Raw genomic sequence first — 16,688 nt, 5'->3', positions numbered from 1 at the left:
ATAACAAGTATTATTCAGTGCAGAGGGGTGAGTGAGAAAGTTGACTGAAGAAGAAACACTCGCTTTATCATGTGAATCCCCAGCAGCCTACGCCTATTGCAGCATAACTAAGGAAGGATTCAGGGTCACCTGGTCCAGCCCTAACTATATGCTTTAGCAAAAAGGAAAGCCTATTCTTAAAAGTTGAGAGAGTGTCTGTCTCCTGAATCCAAACTGGAAGCTGGTTCCATAGGAGAGGAGACTGAAAGCCGAAGGCTCTCCCTCCCATTCTTTAAGATAAGATGGGGCCTGATTATTTAAGACCTTTTATGTGAGGAGCAGGATTTTAAATTCAATTCTGGATTTAACAGGGAAGTCAGTAAAGGGAAGCCAATATAGGAGAAATATGCTCTCTCTTTCTAGTCCCTGTCAGGACTCTTGCTGCAGCATTTTGGATTATTTGAAGGCTTTTCTGGGAGTTTTTAGGACATCCTGACAATAATGAATTACAGTAGTCCAGCCTGGAAGTAATAAATGCGTGAACTAGTTTTTTTTTAGCATCACTCTGAGACAGGATATTTCTAATAAAATAGCTTAGAAATCTATTTCTAAGCCCAGACCCAGGTGACTTGCCAAAATTCAGCAATGGTGCTGCAAATCGCAAACAGATGCACACTTTTTCCCTCGATACCTAGTGGCTGCTTGCAGCACCAAAGGACTTCGTTAGTGACGTCTGCCTCACCCTAGCAGCACCTGTCCCGAGTCAGTTGGCCTCATACAAACTCATCATCATGTTCTGTGTTGTGATTTACTTTTGTTTGTGTTTGACAAGTTTTGTTGACTAGCTGTATGTGGAGGTAGACAACTACATGTCATCTGAGTGAGTGAGCACATGAAAACCCATTGAAGCTACGTCTCGATGTATGCTCAGTCATCCAAGTAAAGAAATCCCAAAAAGGTTATTCTCATACCTCCTGAATCCTACTGTAACTGCTGACTACACTCATTTAACTGTGTAGGTGTGGAGTCAGACTTACCCTCTACGACACAGACAACAGACAATAAGTCTTTTTTAAAAAAGTTTTTACTGAATATGCCCTACAAAGCAGATTCAAAGCAAGCACATTCATTAGAATTATAGGAATTACAAACGTCACACTAGCTGTGAACACATCCCACACAGTGTCATATAAAGCATTTATCCACTCTGTGTTTCTGTGTAAGGCCAAACTTTGCAAACTTCCAAGCATCCCATCTTCATTCGTTCACCTGACTATAAATTAACAGACTGAGCATGAAATCAGTCACCTTAGTCTGATTTCTATGTTAGGTAGCATTCTCACATACACATAATATTATCACAATTTTATTTGATTATTCCAAAAAAGTATGTACAGTCCTATACACCTTACAGATATTCAGGTGCATGCAGGCAAAAGTAGCCTGGCTGTGCCTGTGCCTCGTACTTCCACTTAAACTCTGTTACCAGATTCTAAATATACTGCGCTGGTGCTTATCATCTGTAGCCTCAAATGCTCAAGCTACATGTCTACATGTTCCGTTCAAAGATTTACACAATTTTAAGTGTTCTCATTTAGACACAGTCTGTTAAGTGCATTAAGTTCATTCAACATCGATTTTGTAGAGGAGAAGCCACTGTATGATTTTCAGAATCAACGTTATTCTTTCCCAGGTCGTCTTTTGCTGTGAACTGGGTGCTTTTGGTTCCTGTTTGCTCCGATGATGTTCCCTCAAACAGCTTAGCCATAAAGGCAAAGCCATTATTCTTGATATAGGATTTCCCAGCAAAGGTGTAGAGGACCGGGTTAGCACAGCTGCTGATGAAGGCCAAAGTTGAGGTCACCGCTCGGGTTGACTCAGCCATACCATACAATCTGCAAGAAAGTTGAAGTTATTTCACATTGATGGTGATGGTTTTTATACAGATTGCCATTATAGCCTCGTCAGACTGACTCAGTACCCCTTAATCATCACCTGCAGTATCAAGACCCTATTAAGATTTTTTTATTATTCTTGTTTTGGCTTCTCCTTTCAGGGGTCTGTAACCACACAGTTTCCTCAGGGATTATTTAAGTATTCTAAATCTGAATCTTCTTTTCAGTCTTCCTCTTTTCCTCCTTCCTGGCAGCTCCTTATTCCACATCTTTTATCCACTGTATCAACTATCCCTCCTCTGCACTTGTGCATGCCATCTCAACGTTGCCTGTCTAATATTACCTCTGTCGGCTTAACCTGATCTGACTCTTTGATGTATTCATTTCTAATTTTGTACATCCTAGTCACATATGACTACTCATAAGTCAGACCTTAAACCTGCAATTTTGGGTGGTAAGGAAACATGGTATTCACAGAGAGATTTCTGGAAGTGGTCCTGAACCCCTGCAGTGATTTTCCACAACAGAACCCTGCCTGCTTTTACTGCAGTGTCACATGAAGCCCAAATATTGAGATTTCTCCAGATTTTGGAATATTTGGATAGTATTATATACTGAAGATAGCGGCACATTCAAACTCTTTACAATTATAGTATATTCAGTTTACTGGATGGTAAAAATTAAATCTAGGTGTATGTCACTGCATGCACGGAGACATACCACCAATATCAGCTTTGAATTACAGAGTATTGTTATTACTGTTACTATTATTGTATTAATATTGTACTTCACTAACTTTAGCACCATGTTTATGAAAATCTTCAGTTACTCACCGTTTCCTTGTTGCTGAGCCTTTTGGGTACCACGCAGCTGCCACCTTGGGTGGGAAAAAAAAACACCAACCCACTCAGTATTCAATCAAATGCTCAGATAATCGATTTACAAACAGATTTGATGTGGTTATTGGGTTATTGGTAGAGAAGATGCCCTTGCACACCTGTATCATGTTGATGATGTGGTACGGCAACCAGAACAGGCCAAACATTATGACGATAGCCAGGATAAGTTTCTCGCTGCGGAAATTTCGTTGAAACCTGGTCTCCCTCAGGCGTTTCAGGATGAGAATGTAGCTGGTTATAATGATTGCATAAGGAATAATGAATCCTGCCACTGTCTCAGTGGTGTACTGAAGCCTTACCTGCATGAGAGGATATAAAGCCATTTCCTTAGAGATTAAATACCTAAGTCATGTCAATGTGGTCTTTGATCTAAAAAGGGCCATTCTGAAAAATAAATCATTTTACTTTATGTAGTTTTAGAATATTTTGATTCTAATATTTTTGCCACCTTACTTAAGGAGGACTTTTACTTGTAAAGAAGGAATGTTTTACAGAAGAGCATTACTACATTTATGAAGGATCAATGCAAAATGATTTTCAGACTTTTGTGCAGTGCCACTACTCATGCATCAGTATTTACAGTGTGTGGGCTCAAGGGCTTAAAAAAACATGCAGTCTGGTGTAATTTTAGTTATTTTAACTACATTTTGAACACTAGTTAAGCTGCAGCTTCCAAGGCCTTAAACACAGTAACAAAGCTTTTTTCTCTCTCTCTCTTTCTTTCTTCACCATTTCAGCACTCTACCACGAAATAAACTGATATGAATTATGAAAGCTGATATCAGCTTGTGCAGATGTTTAAGTTATTAATGCATCTTTATTTCAAAACAAAACAAAAAAGCCTCAATTTCAGGTAGTTGTTCTGGACCTTTTACTCAATATATGTTATCATGTTCAGTAGCTTACCCACTATTTCTCAGGCTCTCAAATGTACAGATGATTTTTGAAGGCATTTTATGGATGACAATAAATATAGTTATCAAACTAATCAGATCAGTGGCAGAAAGATAGCTAACACAAGTGTACTTACATGTTCAGACAGTGTGTGATTGGGTGCACACACAAGTTTTGTTTTGTTTTGAGCAGTAACAGCTCGAAACACCAACGAGGGAATGGAAATGACCATCACGAACATCCACGTGCCTAGGATCACCCTCCTCACAACCTTCCTGGTGATCAGGTGATACAGTGTGTGTGGAAAGACCACGGCCAACAGCCTGTTCACGCTCATCAGGGTTATCAGAAAGATTGATGCATACATGTTGGAGTTGCACAGGTAGAACACGATTTTGCACATGGTGTTACCAAAGACCCACGACTGCATGACCAGGTACATGATAAAAAAGATGGTGAGAGCCATGAGGAACCCATCAGCACATGCCAAGTTGAGGATGAGGAGGGTGGTGACTGAGCGTTGTCGGCAGCGGGCCAGGATGCTCCAGACAATGAAGAGATTTCCAGGGACACCCAGGAGGAAGACCAAGCTGAGGATGAGGGCACCAATGGCTGTAAAATAGTTATTGCTCACAGCGCTATCTTCTGCCGGTTCAGTGGGAATTGGATTTGTCAGAGGTGGGGGACTCGTGTTACTCATTGTAGAAGAATTTTTGACCCTGAAAGTGGGAAAAAACATTAGAACCTCAAACACAAACTCAGTCAACAGTTTAGTAAACAAAACTAATGACGTCCAAAACACTAAAGTAGCACTTTGATCAATGCTAACTTCATGTTTACAGTTTTCAGCATGGAACTGTCAGGTTAGCAGATTGCCACTACAGTATTATTTATTTATTCTTTCATTCATTTATAATTTTTACCCTTTCATGCATGACTTATGACAACCTCAATGTGGATTTTTTTAAAGTAGTTTTATTCATCTTTAGGCATGAAAAAATGTATAAATACTTAGAATAAATATTTAAGTAAAAAAAATCCATATTAAGGTAGTCATAAGTCATGCATGACAGGGTTAAATAACAATAATTACAGTGAAACGCGTCATACCATCATTTACCATCATTTACCATCATTTACCATCAGCTCTGTACAGTTGGATTTCAGACACTTCCTAAAACCACTACCTCTTTTGTCTCTGTGTTAAGCAAATTAGATATAGTTGTTTACTTTAATATGTCTGGTAGATGAATATTGAAACTCTAAAATTTTATCAAACAAATGCACATACGTATTGTATCTCCAACCAGTGATATACTTAGATATTATAAAACATAATTTATAATATAGTTATATATAAAAACAACATCTCATAATTATGTGACTGTACTTTTTCTAGTTGTGAGGTCTGCTAATGTGTAATTTCGGTAATCGGTAAAATGAAACATGAGGTGAAAAATATGAACAAGTGGTTTGAATGGGCATATGATCGAGAGCTCCACACTGACACATAAGTTATAATTAAAAGTGGTATTTCCATTGAATCATCCCTCTGCATTAAAAAAAGAAATTACCTGAAAAGATATAGAAACAGATAGAAAGGTATGTAAGAGGCAAAAAGTGACAGAAATTACTGAATACAGAGTTCTTTGACAATTTGGTTCTTTCAATAAATAAAACCCATAATAACCAGAAGTCATATACATATACGGAAGATTTAAAAAATGACTAATACATTTTTAAAGAGGGAGATGTGCTACCCTGACACAGCCTCTAAAATATTTGTATCCAAGACTCTAGCCAACAATTCAGCCTCAGAGGCAGCGTGCTAAAACACGTTGAACACTGGCAGCACTGCGTCAAAGAACAGTGTTTCAACATAGTCTTTGATTCAACTTGATTTTTTTTTCTTTTTCTCACCTCATTTTTTCACATAGAAAACTGAAGTGCAGACGTCACAGACATTGTCTGAGTCAGTTTTAGACACTGTAGTAAAAAGCATCTGTACACTGACCGCAAAGAAAAAAATAAGTGGTGTGATTGTCTTTATCTCATTCAATTTCAAGCATTTCTTTGGGTAAAAAAACCCCTCAAAAATTGGGAATCATAAAAGAACTGCAGAGAATGGCAATGACTTTATATGGAAGGGCTCCATAACATGCAGAAGGTTTGTAAACCATTTGGTATGCATTAATTTAAACTTTGAAATTAACCTATGTATCAAAAATATCAAAAGGAGGTCTAAAAGAAAATATGCTAAATGTTCATTTATGATATTACTCACCTTTTTATGGTTTGTTATCGCTCTGTGATGTGCTCCCGAAGTCTGAGTGTGTTCTTGTGAGCTCAGACCACATAAACTGAACCCTTTCCTGCCTCGCAGGCTATAACATGCTGTCAGTGAGGGGAGGGATGCCGAGAGGCATGCCCTTCCTTAAAAGTCCCACTTTTCCGTTTTCTTTCTAAAGCTTTGTATTCATGACCATGTATGAGTGTCGTGTAGAATCTAAAACAGAATATGAACTCTGTTATTTTTATATGCATTCTTTAAAAACGGATGTCCCAGCGTGATGTACCAGAATGGATTTTTCTGTATCCGTAGGCACTTTTAACTCTAAGCTAAGTGTTGTGCAATGAAAAGCACCTGAGGGGTTAGATGATTCAAAAGACTTTCCTGTGTCATGTATGCTGGGCACACAAGCGCAAACACGCATTTAGAGATCACACACACAACAGCAAAACCTACTTGTTCATACAAGGCTCTGCCACTGATGAAGATGCTACTCTTCACAATATAAAACAAAATGAAACAAGACAAAACGAAACAAAGAAATGTGTTAAAAAATTTTTTAAATAATATTCCAACAGCCGTAAAAAATATATAGATTTTTAAAAAAATTAAAACACAGAAACCTTCTGTACTTTTACATTACAGTAAACCAAAACTTAAAGGAATGTCACTTTACATTTACATAAAATCTTGTGGATTTTTAAAGACTTTTTTTCTTCAATCTCGATAATATGTACCAGGAGCCTGCTGGAAGTGTTATTCTCTTTTTCACTTTTGGCTGGGATTTATCTTGAATCTGATGAATTAGATAAATTACAAAAAAACAAACAAACAACCATATGAAAGAGTAATCAATAACTTAGCTTTGATTCCACTGCAATATACCTTTCCCCCTAAGCACCTGGTGTACATTTATTGTCAGCATCTGCCCCTGTCCTTTGCCTTGCCCTCCCTCCCTCCTTCCCCATTTAATAAACAAATCAATGTAAAATTTGCACATTGAGCACCATCAGGCGAACATCATTATATTAACAGATGGCATAAATCACAGATATTTGAAAATAAGAATAAAATGAAATAACAGAAATACATATGATTCAAATTTTTCAGCGAATTGTCTATTTAAATGTGTAAAATGCATTGAGTGAGTAAGTCTAGAAAATTCCCAGTCCAATTATGGGACAAATTTATTAAAATTTAATTTGAAATATGTGCTAATAATTTATATTTTTGAGTTTGCGCCACCTGGCATATTTTTTTTTAAATTGAACTTTATTCTGTTCATACTCGCTTTTCTCATCTATTGCTTTGAGATCCTCACTCGATCTTTCCGATCCTTTTGTTACTCAGCTGGAAAAAAATAAACACTATTGAGGGTCACCTTCTTTTGCTGTACCGTCATTCAAAGGGCCGCAGGCCTTTGCTTTACAGCCCTTCAAAGGGCCCTATGCTTCTGTTCTACAGCCATGTAAAGGGCTGCACACGCCGTGAAGCAGTACAGTGTGCAGTGTTCAATTTACCCTACAAAATAGATTCATCATTTATCATGTAGAAAAACTGAGATGTACAGATGAAATTGTTATTCTTTTTTAATACCAAAATATCTCAGGTTTTAAATGTGTAATTAAACTGACAGAAGGGTGATACTGACCGGTTATGCTCCAAGCCAGAAGTTGTGATTTGGTGCTACATACATGAACTGAACTGAAATGCTCTAGCCCACTTAACATCACAGTAAGATGAATTAGATGAATGACATTAAATCATGTACCAACTGTCAACAAAACATTGGCAACACGTTTTCAGACAGTACGCAACATTTAGCAAAAGCCCAAAGTCAGCCTGTGGATCCCACAGAGGCATTTCCCTCTGGACAAGCAAGGCAAGTGCTTGAGCAGGCAAGCTCCATGTTTTAAGTACATAGGTTCATTAAATTGCTTTTAATCATTAGTCTAATTTTTGTAGTGCTGTGTTGTTGCAGAAACTGTTACAGTTTTTTTTAAAACCAAAAATAATAAGGCAGCTGATGTATTTATAATAAATACAATTTTGTTGTTCTATTTTGTTAATTTTAGTTGGCCTATGACATTCAGTATCCTAGTTAATATTGTAATGTTCACATATGCTCTCAAGAACCAGACGTTTTGATCTCACCACGGTTTATTGTGTAGGTAGAGGAACACAGGCTGTTAACCCCTAAGACAGACCTCTGTCTTCCTGCACACACTCAATGACATTTCCTGCTGCACAACCGAACATGTCTCTTAAAGAAACAACAACAGTGCACACAGGTAGTCAACCTGTCACAGTAGAATAGCCTTTAACAATTATTACAATATTATATCACACTGAATATCAAGTGTAAATCAATCCCAGGCACACTTGCAGCTGAACTTACTACCAATTCAGATTAAAGTCATAGATGGGTTAAACTTTCCAGGCTTACAATAAGATGATGCAAACAACACTGCTGCAACTGTGCAGCTCTTTGAGGTTTTGTATATTGCTTCTCTGTGTGGCCATTAGGGGGAGATGCTGACTTTGCTAAATATTATTTGAATTATGTTTCTGCGAGTGTGCAAATTGTTTTCTGATTTTTTTGTAATCTACAGTGCTAAAGCTCAATCTAACAACAACAAAAAGTTCTCACATCTAGTTTCACAAGCATATTTATAATGGAACATTAGAAAATGAAATAAGATAATAGTAGGTGTGTGAATGATCACTAAGCAGTATTACTGACAGTAATAGAAGGCCCCAAAAACCTAATTTTGATTAGGCCTGCCTTGAGGAATACTTCACAATGTCTCCTCTGAGCTGAACTACTTTTTTCTCCTCCCTGCAAGTCATCACTTACACTTGTTTTCTCTCTCTCATGACCCTCTTAGACTACGTCCTAGGCCCACCTAGGCTACATCACTCTTTGTCAGCTCATTTGATATAGTTATATCATTATAAATCAACCTACTGAGCTTTATGGCGATTTTGTGAGTCTGCCTTTTGGGTACAGCCATTTACAATTCTTAACAGTTGCATTTAAAACACACACACACACACACATCACATGAACACATCCCACACAGTGTCATATAAACCATTCAATCTGTGTCTCTGTGTAAGGAAACTTCCCATCTTCATTCATTCACCTGACTATAAATGAACACACTAAGCATGAAAACACTCAGCTGAGTCTGCTTTCTATGTTAGGTAGCATTCTCACATACACATAATGTGACACACACAAAAAAAGTATGTACAGTCCTATACACTTTACAGATATTCAGGTGCATGCAGGCAAAAGTAGCCCGGCTGTGCCTGTGCCTCTGACTTTCACTTAAACTCTGTTATCAGATTCTAAATATACTGTGCTGGTGCTTATCGTCTGTAGCCTCAAATGCTCAAGCTACATATTCCATTTAAAGATTTACACAATTTTAAGTGTTCTCATTTATATACAGTCTGTTAAGTGCATTAAGTTCATTCAACATCGATTTTGTAGAGTAGAAGCCACTGTATGATTTTCAGAAACAACGTTATTCTTTCCCAGATCGTCTGTTGCTGTGAACCGGGTGGTTTTGGTTCCTGTTTCCGATGATGTTCCCTCAAACAGCTTAGCCATAAAGGCAAAGCCATTATTCTTGATATAGGATTTCCCAGCAAAGGTGTAGAGGACTGGGTTAGCACAGCTGCTGATGAAGGACAAAGCTGCGGTCACTGCACGGCTGGACTGAGAGATGGCATCTAATCTGCAGGGGAAAAGTTTGAAAAGTCTTTTTTTTTTTTTCAGCTGTGTTCATTGCACATAGCGGTCACCGCTCGGCTTAAGTCGGCAAAATCCTGCAATCTGCAGGGAAGAAAGTTAAAGTTGGATTTTTCACATTGATGGTGATTGTTTTTGTACAGAGTTACTCAAATACCCCTTAATCATCACCTGCAGTATCAAGACATATTGAGACCTTCCTTAAAAAGATGATTTCTAAATCTTTTTATTATTATTCTTTTGGCTTCTCCCTTCATGGTTCTGGAACCGCATAATCCCCAGGGATAATTAAAGTATTCTCATTCTGAATTTTCTCTGCAGTCTTTTCCTCCTTCCTGGCAGCTCCTTATTGCATATCTGTTATCCAGTTTACCTACTACTCCTCCTCTTCACATGTCCAGAGGAGGAGTCTCAACTAGGGGTGGGTTTCGATAATTGAATTTCCGATTAAAATCGGAAAATTAAAATTTTAGCTTGAATAAAGTGATATTGATTCATTAAATCCTGAATCGACTTTTAAATATACATGTATTTTGCCAGAAATGCCAGAATCTCAGGTTAAAACTCACAAAACTATTTCAACAACCACCAAACAGCTAAAAAAAAAAGCAAGTGAGAGCAGGTAAATGGATTCCACACAAAGATGTAAACACAATGCGCAGAGCCGATGCTTCAGAATCTGTGAGATGTCGGCTTTCTCACCCACTGGGGCTGAAAGCCGAGAGCTCACACATTCTTAATGTGTGTTTTGTCACTCTCCAAACTAAATTGACTGGCAGCAAAAGAAGATCAAAACTATACTTCACGTTTCATAAACATCGCCATTAATTCGCTCTGACTTTTGCTGTTTTGCTTCCACCGCAATAAAATCACAATTCCTGCACAGCTCTCTCTCTCTCTCTCTCTCTCTCTCTTGCTCTCTCTCTCAGTGTACTTCAAGAACAGTTTCCCATCTCAAATCTCTGCATTATTTGCTTGCTTATTACGCACCAGTCTACCATTGTTTACAGCATTGTCGGCCGCTGTTTTTTTTTTTTTTTTAAAGTGTCTCTAATAAACCCTCTGTATCTTTACACTGCTTCACTTCAGCAGCATCAGTAATGTTCATATACTGATTTGTGCTTTTCTTCCGTTTTTGATCTACAGCAGAATATTTTTAAGGTTATCTGCTATAAATAGCCAGGCCAGGAAACTCTCCTTAATCTTTTTCTGTGTTTTACCCTCAGTTACTTTGACACAAAGGCATCTTCTGTGTTGCTTACATCTCTGATGAAGTCTCACAAGTGCCAGTACTGATAAATGATCAGAATTATAATATCTCTGACTGTCTGGGTCAAAATTGAATTGAATTGAATCGAATCGAATCATGGATCGAATTGAATCGGGACCTTGTGACTCGGAATCGAGTCTAGAAATCAGTGACGATCTGTCTCTTGTTTGTTAGAGCTTCAACCTTTTGGATGGCAAGGTGAACATGATATTCACAAAGAGATTTCTGGAAGTGGTCCTGAACCCCTGCAGTGATTTTCCACAACAGAATCCTGCCTGCTTTTAGTGCAGTGTCACATGAAGCCCGAATATTGAGATTTCTCCAGATTTTGGAATATTTTGATAATATTATATACTGAAGATGGCGGCACATTCAAACTCTCAATTATAGTATATTCAGTTTACTGGATGGTAAAAATTAAATCTAGGTGTATGTCACTGCATGCACAGAGACAGACTACATATATCAGCTTTGAATTTGAGTATTGTTATTACTGGACATAATGCATAAAATGACAATATTGTACTTCACTAATTTTAGCACCATGTTTATGAAAATCTTCAGTTACTCACCGTTTTCTTGTTGCTGAGTCTTTTCCGTACCACGCAGCTGCCACCTTGGGTGAAAAATAAAAACCCACTCAGTATTCAATCAAATGCTCAGATAATCGATTTACAAACAGATTTGATGTGGTTATTGGGTTATTGGTAGAGAAGATGCCCTTGCACACCTGTACTATGTTGATGACGTGGTACGGCAACCAGAACAGGCCAAACATTATGATGATAGCCAGGATAAGTTTCTCGCTGCGGGAATTTCGTTGAAACCTGGTCTCCCTCAGGCGTTTCAGGATGAGAACGTAGCTGGTTATAATGATTGCATAAGGAATAATGAATCCTGCCACTGTCTGAAAGGCGTACTCAAACCTCACCTGCACATGAGAGGATATAAAGAAAAGCTGTTTCTTTAAATATTAAATGAAAAACAAAGAAATAGAGCCAAAATTATGAAACTGTTTAAACTGATCAAGTTCTCTGGTTCTTTTTTGTCAAATGAGAGGACAAAATGAAACATCTGAAGACCTAAAACCAAATAATGTTGTTATGGTCTTTGATCTAAAAAGGGCCATTCTGAAAAATAAATCATTTTACTTTATGTAGTTTTAGAATATTTTGATTCTAATATTTTTGCCACCTTACTTAAGGAGGACTTTTACCTGTAAAGAAGGAATGTTTTACAGAAGAGCATTACTACATTTATGAAGGATCAATGCAAAATGATTTTCAGACTTTTGTGCAGTGCCACTACTCATGCATCAGTATTTACAGTGTGTGGGCTCAAGGGCTTAAAAAACATGCAGTCTGGTGTAATTTTAGTTATTTTAACTACATTCTGAACACTAGTTAAGCTGCAGCTTCCAAGGCCTTAAACACAGTAACAAACACATCTGCAATATTTCTTTCCTCTCAGTTTCAGATAGTGTGTTCCTGTTAAAATAGGCAAATGTTTTAGCTGTCTAATTATTCATGAAATCATATCTAATAAAATGTAGAGTATTATAAGAGTATTTTTTGACACGGTAGTTTTTATCAATAGTTACAGTTTAAACACAGAGATATACTACATTTCAGGAGAAATAAACAAACAACCAAAATATCCTCCTTTAATCTGAGAATGTAAGTCATTTTTTCCATTGCGTAGATTTCCCCAACAACATTTAACCAGTCTTTTAAAGAACCATTTTTTCTTTTATTAATTAAGTCATGAATGAAGAATTCTGGCCCTTTTGCTCAAAGCGTGATCATGTTCAATACCTCATTCACTATTTCACGGGCTCTCATAGGCAGAAGGTTTTTAGAAGGCATTTTGATGATGGAAACAAATATGGTTATGAATCTAATCAGATCAGTGGAAGACAGATAACCAACACAAGTGTACTTACATGTCTTTGCAGTGTGTGATTGGGTACACACACATATGTTGTTTGAGTCATATTATCAGTTTCTTCTTTCACATCTCGAAACACCAACGAGGGAATGGAAATGGCCATCACTAGCACCCATGTGCCTAGGATCACCCTCTTCACAACCTTCCTGGTGATCAGGTGATACAGTGTGTGTGGAAAGACCACGGCCAACAGCCTGTTCACGCTCATCAGGGTTATCAGAAAGACTGATGCATACATGTTGGAGTTGCACAGGTAGAACACAATTTTGCACATGGTGTTACCAAAGACCCACGACTTCATGGCCAGGTAGATGATGAAAAAGATGGAGAGAGCCATGAGGAACCCATCAGCACATGCCAAGTTGAGGATGAGGAGGGTGGTGACTGAGCGTTGTCGGCAGCGGGCCAGGATGCTCCAGACAATGAAGAGATTTCCAGGGACACCCAGGAGGAAGACCAAGCTAAAGATGAGGGCACCAATGGCTGTGGAATAGTTATTTTTCACAGCATTTTCCTCATCAGGGTCAGTCTCTGGGCCAGTCAGGAATGAGACACTTATGTTGTTCATGCTAGATGAACTTTTGAACCTGAAAGAAAAACCCATTGGTTTTCTTTGACTCTTCAATTGAAACATGAATTACTAGTCAAGAAAGAGCTTCAACATACATACTTAACAGACATATTCCCTACCTGCACTTATAAAGCTTGGGTTTTCTCTAATTCACATAGAGTCAAAAGTATATGCAGAGTGAAATATATATGTACACCTCCACTAATATTTGTTTAAATATCCCTTAGCAAGTTTCACCTCCACCAAGGCTTTTGCTAGCCATTAACAAGCTTCTAGTATAATTGTGGATAGCTATCTGATTATTCTTCTTGGCATAAATAGTAGAGTTAATTTAAATTGGTGGATTTTTTGGTATAGACACAACTTTTAAGCAGAGATCAAAAAATTCAGTAGCGTTGTGGTCAGAGATTTGGGGAAACCAGTCCCCTCACGCTGTGTTTTCTCCACGCTCCAAGTTCCCTGTGTTCCCAGTAGGGCTGCCACGATTAGTCGTCTAGTCACGATCACGTTGACTATCAAAATCGTCGACGACAAATTTAATAGTCAATGTGTCGTTTTAAAGCCTTGTAAGATCCTGAAAGACGCAGGAATAATTACAGTGGAACCCCAATTTATGAAATTAATTTGTTCCCGAGGGTCCTTCGCAGGGCTAACACAGAGAGACAGACAACCATTTGTACTCACACCTATGGGCAATGTAGATTAATCAATTAACCTATCCCCACAAACTGCATGTCTTTGGACAGTGGGAGGAAGCGGGAGTACCCAGAGGGAACCCACGCAAACACGGGGAGAACATGCAAACTCCACATAGAAAAAACACAGCCTGATGGTGGAATTGAACTCAGGACCTTCCTGCTATGCAGCAACAGTGCTAACCACCCTTCCACTGTGCTGCCTCATTAATTAATGCTGCAATCTTAAATATGATCAACCTATCTCTAATAATTGGTACCACAGGCCTTCAAGCTGTCACTAATTAAACCATTACTTAAAAAGCCATCTCTAGCTGTCTTAGGCCTTCCTTTGATCTAAAAACGTTTTGAAAGAGTCGCTGTTGAACAGCTAACAGATCATCTGCAGAGGAATGCTTTCTTTGAAGAGTTTCACTCATCTCTCTGCTTGTTCTGCTAGACCTCAGTGCAGCGTTCGATACTGTAGACCATAATACTTTATTACAGTGATAAGAGCATGCTGTATATATATTAAAGTACTGTGCTGCAGTGGTTTGAATCATATTTATCTAATAGACCAAATTGTTCATGTAAATAGAGAGTTCTCTTCACACACTAAGGTTAATTATGGAGTTCCGCAGGGTTCAGTGCTAGGACCAATTCTGTTTACATTATACACGCGTCCTTTATCCGGTATCATCAGAAAGAATCGCATACAGTTTCACTGCAATGCAGATGACACCTAACTTTCTCTTTCCATGAAGCCAGATGATACACACCAATTAGTTAAACTGCGGGAATGTCTTAAAGATATAAAGACCTAGATGACCTCTAATTTTTTGCTTCTAAATTCAGATAAAACTGAGGTAATGTACTTGGCCCTAAAAATCTTAGATCTAACCAGATTCTTAGAGCTGGATCAGGTGACCCTGAATCCTCCCTTAGTTAAGTTGAAATAGGCGTAGGACGTTGAAGGATTGCCATGATTCATGGGAAGTATTTCTTCTTCAGTCATCTTTTTCTACATCTTTTTGTACAGAAATAACTGAAAATAAAATCAAAATTGTTGGCTCACTCCTTACTACTGTACTGCAGCCTTTAAATTATTTACATCCAAGGCTCTAGCCAATGATTCAGCATAATCTCATAAACAGCATATTAAAACGCACCAAACATTGATTCTAACAGCAAATAGTGCATCGAAGAGCATTATTTCAACAGTCTTTGGTTCACATTGAAGTTTTTTTCCTTACTTGTGTCACTACAGTCGCTCACTGGAAGTGCAGTACAAGCAGTTGGCTTCTGAGTCAGTTTTGCACACTGTAGTAAAAGCCTTTGTGTATCTGTGCACACCTGACCACAAATAAATAAATACATAAACGTGAGTGATGGAAGTTTATGGGTTCAGAAGTTGGTCATCATATCATGACATGATGAGAAGAAGTAATTTATTTTCAGGCATTTATTTGAGAACGAAATAAACGAGATGGAAAATTATCATGTTTTTGTTTATAATCCACTCACCTTTTCACGATGTATTTTCTCTTTGTGATATGTATCGCGTTCAAATATCCGCTGCTCACCAGCCCTGACAGTGCTCCTGTGAGCTCAAACTATAACATCTCGCCTCGCGGGTTGTAACATGCTGTGGTTTAAGGGAGCGCTTCAGAGAGGCGTGTCCTTCATTAAAACTCTCTCGCTCCCCTTTTCTGTCGAAACCTTTGTATTATCTTGATGTATGATTGTCCTGGGATTTTTTTTTTTAATAACCTGTGCTAAAACAGAGTCTTCACAATGTTATTATTTATAAAAAAGCATGCGTTCTTTAAGATAACATGTTCCAGTGTGAGGTACCATAATGCATTTCTCTGTTTCCTGAGACGCTTTTCACCCTGAGTCAATTGTTATTAAAAGCACCCGAGGCGTATAGATAAAATTTAAAAGCTTGCATTTTAGAGAATAGACACGCATAAGCAAAACATTCTTGTTCATACAAGTCTCTGTCACTGACAGGAATGCAGCTTTCCATGGAACGGGGAAGTGAGAAACTTTGGAGAAGCCCAACCCGCTCACGGACTGAGTGAATGACGCGTTTTTTTCCTTTTCTTTTACTTCCAGGAATTCCAGGTTATGCATGTCTACCTTTAGTGAAGCCATGTTTCTCGTAATTATCTGCTCTAAGCTGTTGAAATGGAGAAACCACACGTGCAAACCACAATCAATCAGATGACCTCAAATGCAACCACTAAACAAAATAAACAAACAAACAAAAATACTCGTTTTACTTTTCAAAAATCATGACCCTGTTGCTCAAAGATTCCACAAACCTTGCTCTCAGCTGTTCAATTAACGATTTTTCTACACTGCACTTCATCTGACAACCAAAGTAGCTCAACTGAGGGTGGCCACGTTAACATCCTGTTACTATATCAGTGTTGTCACATCTCCTGAGCTCTCATGGTCCGTATTGATGTGTCAACCGTAACCACTGTGGTGATTACATCTTTCG

At 38.1% G+C, this 16,688-nt stretch overlaps 3 protein-coding genes across 5 annotated transcripts in view; all 3 read right to left on the bottom strand.

The window, feature by feature from the left end:
* The window catches only part of LOC146497348 (leukotriene B4 receptor 1-like), a 30,357-nt gene extending 14,829 nt beyond the window's left edge, over window positions 1-15,528 (bottom strand). The window contains exon 1 of the mRNA XM_085139330.1: window positions 15,433-15,528. The gene's annotated coding sequence lies outside the window, so the exon portion shown is untranslated. The remainder of the gene's footprint in view (window positions 1-15,432) is intronic.
* On the bottom strand, window positions 180-6,482 carry LOC146497349 (leukotriene B4 receptor 1-like). Its single transcript, XM_085139336.1, has 5 exons — window positions 5,952-6,482; window positions 3,804-4,386; window positions 2,872-3,072; window positions 2,708-2,751; window positions 180-1,874 (listed from the first exon to the last, which is right to left on the bottom strand). Exons 2-5 carry the CDS (start codon window positions 4,365-4,367, stop codon window positions 1,607-1,609), a joined length of 1,077 nt encoding a protein of 358 aa, XP_084995462.1. The 5' UTR covers window positions 4,368-4,386; window positions 5,952-6,482; the 3' UTR covers window positions 180-1,606.
* Window positions 8,100-15,787, bottom strand: LOC146497347 (leukotriene B4 receptor 1-like). 3 transcript variants are annotated; one of them, XM_085139334.1, is made up of 6 exons: window positions 15,433-15,529; window positions 12,930-13,521; window positions 11,718-11,918; window positions 11,560-11,603; window positions 9,771-9,801; window positions 8,100-9,672 (listed from the first exon to the last, which is right to left on the bottom strand). In XM_085139334.1, the coding sequence occupies exons 2-6, from the start codon at window positions 13,500-13,502 to the stop codon at window positions 9,439-9,441; spliced, it is 1,083 nt and encodes a 360-aa protein (XP_084995460.1). In that variant the 5' UTR covers window positions 13,503-13,521; window positions 15,433-15,529; the 3' UTR covers window positions 8,100-9,438. The 3 variants fall into 3 exon arrangements, with proteins under 3 accessions (XP_084995460.1, XP_084995461.1, XP_084995459.1); XM_085139335.1 differs by lacking the exons at window positions 9,771-9,801; window positions 15,433-15,529 and adding an exon at window positions 15,704-15,787 and having other exon boundaries at window positions 8,100-9,703; XM_085139333.1 differs by lacking the exon at window positions 9,771-9,801 and having other exon boundaries at window positions 8,100-9,703.
* Between the last annotated feature and the right edge of the window lie 901 nt (window positions 15,788-16,688).

This window comes from Neolamprologus multifasciatus, chromosome 18 (assembly GCF_963576455.1).
Source record: "Neolamprologus multifasciatus chromosome 18, fNeoMul1.2, whole genome shotgun sequence".
Lineage (NCBI taxonomy): Eukaryota > Metazoa > Chordata > Actinopteri > Cichliformes > Cichlidae > Neolamprologus > Neolamprologus multifasciatus.
The sequence above is the reverse complement of the archived record's forward strand: the minus strand, read 5'-3'. Positions and strand labels throughout refer to the sequence as shown.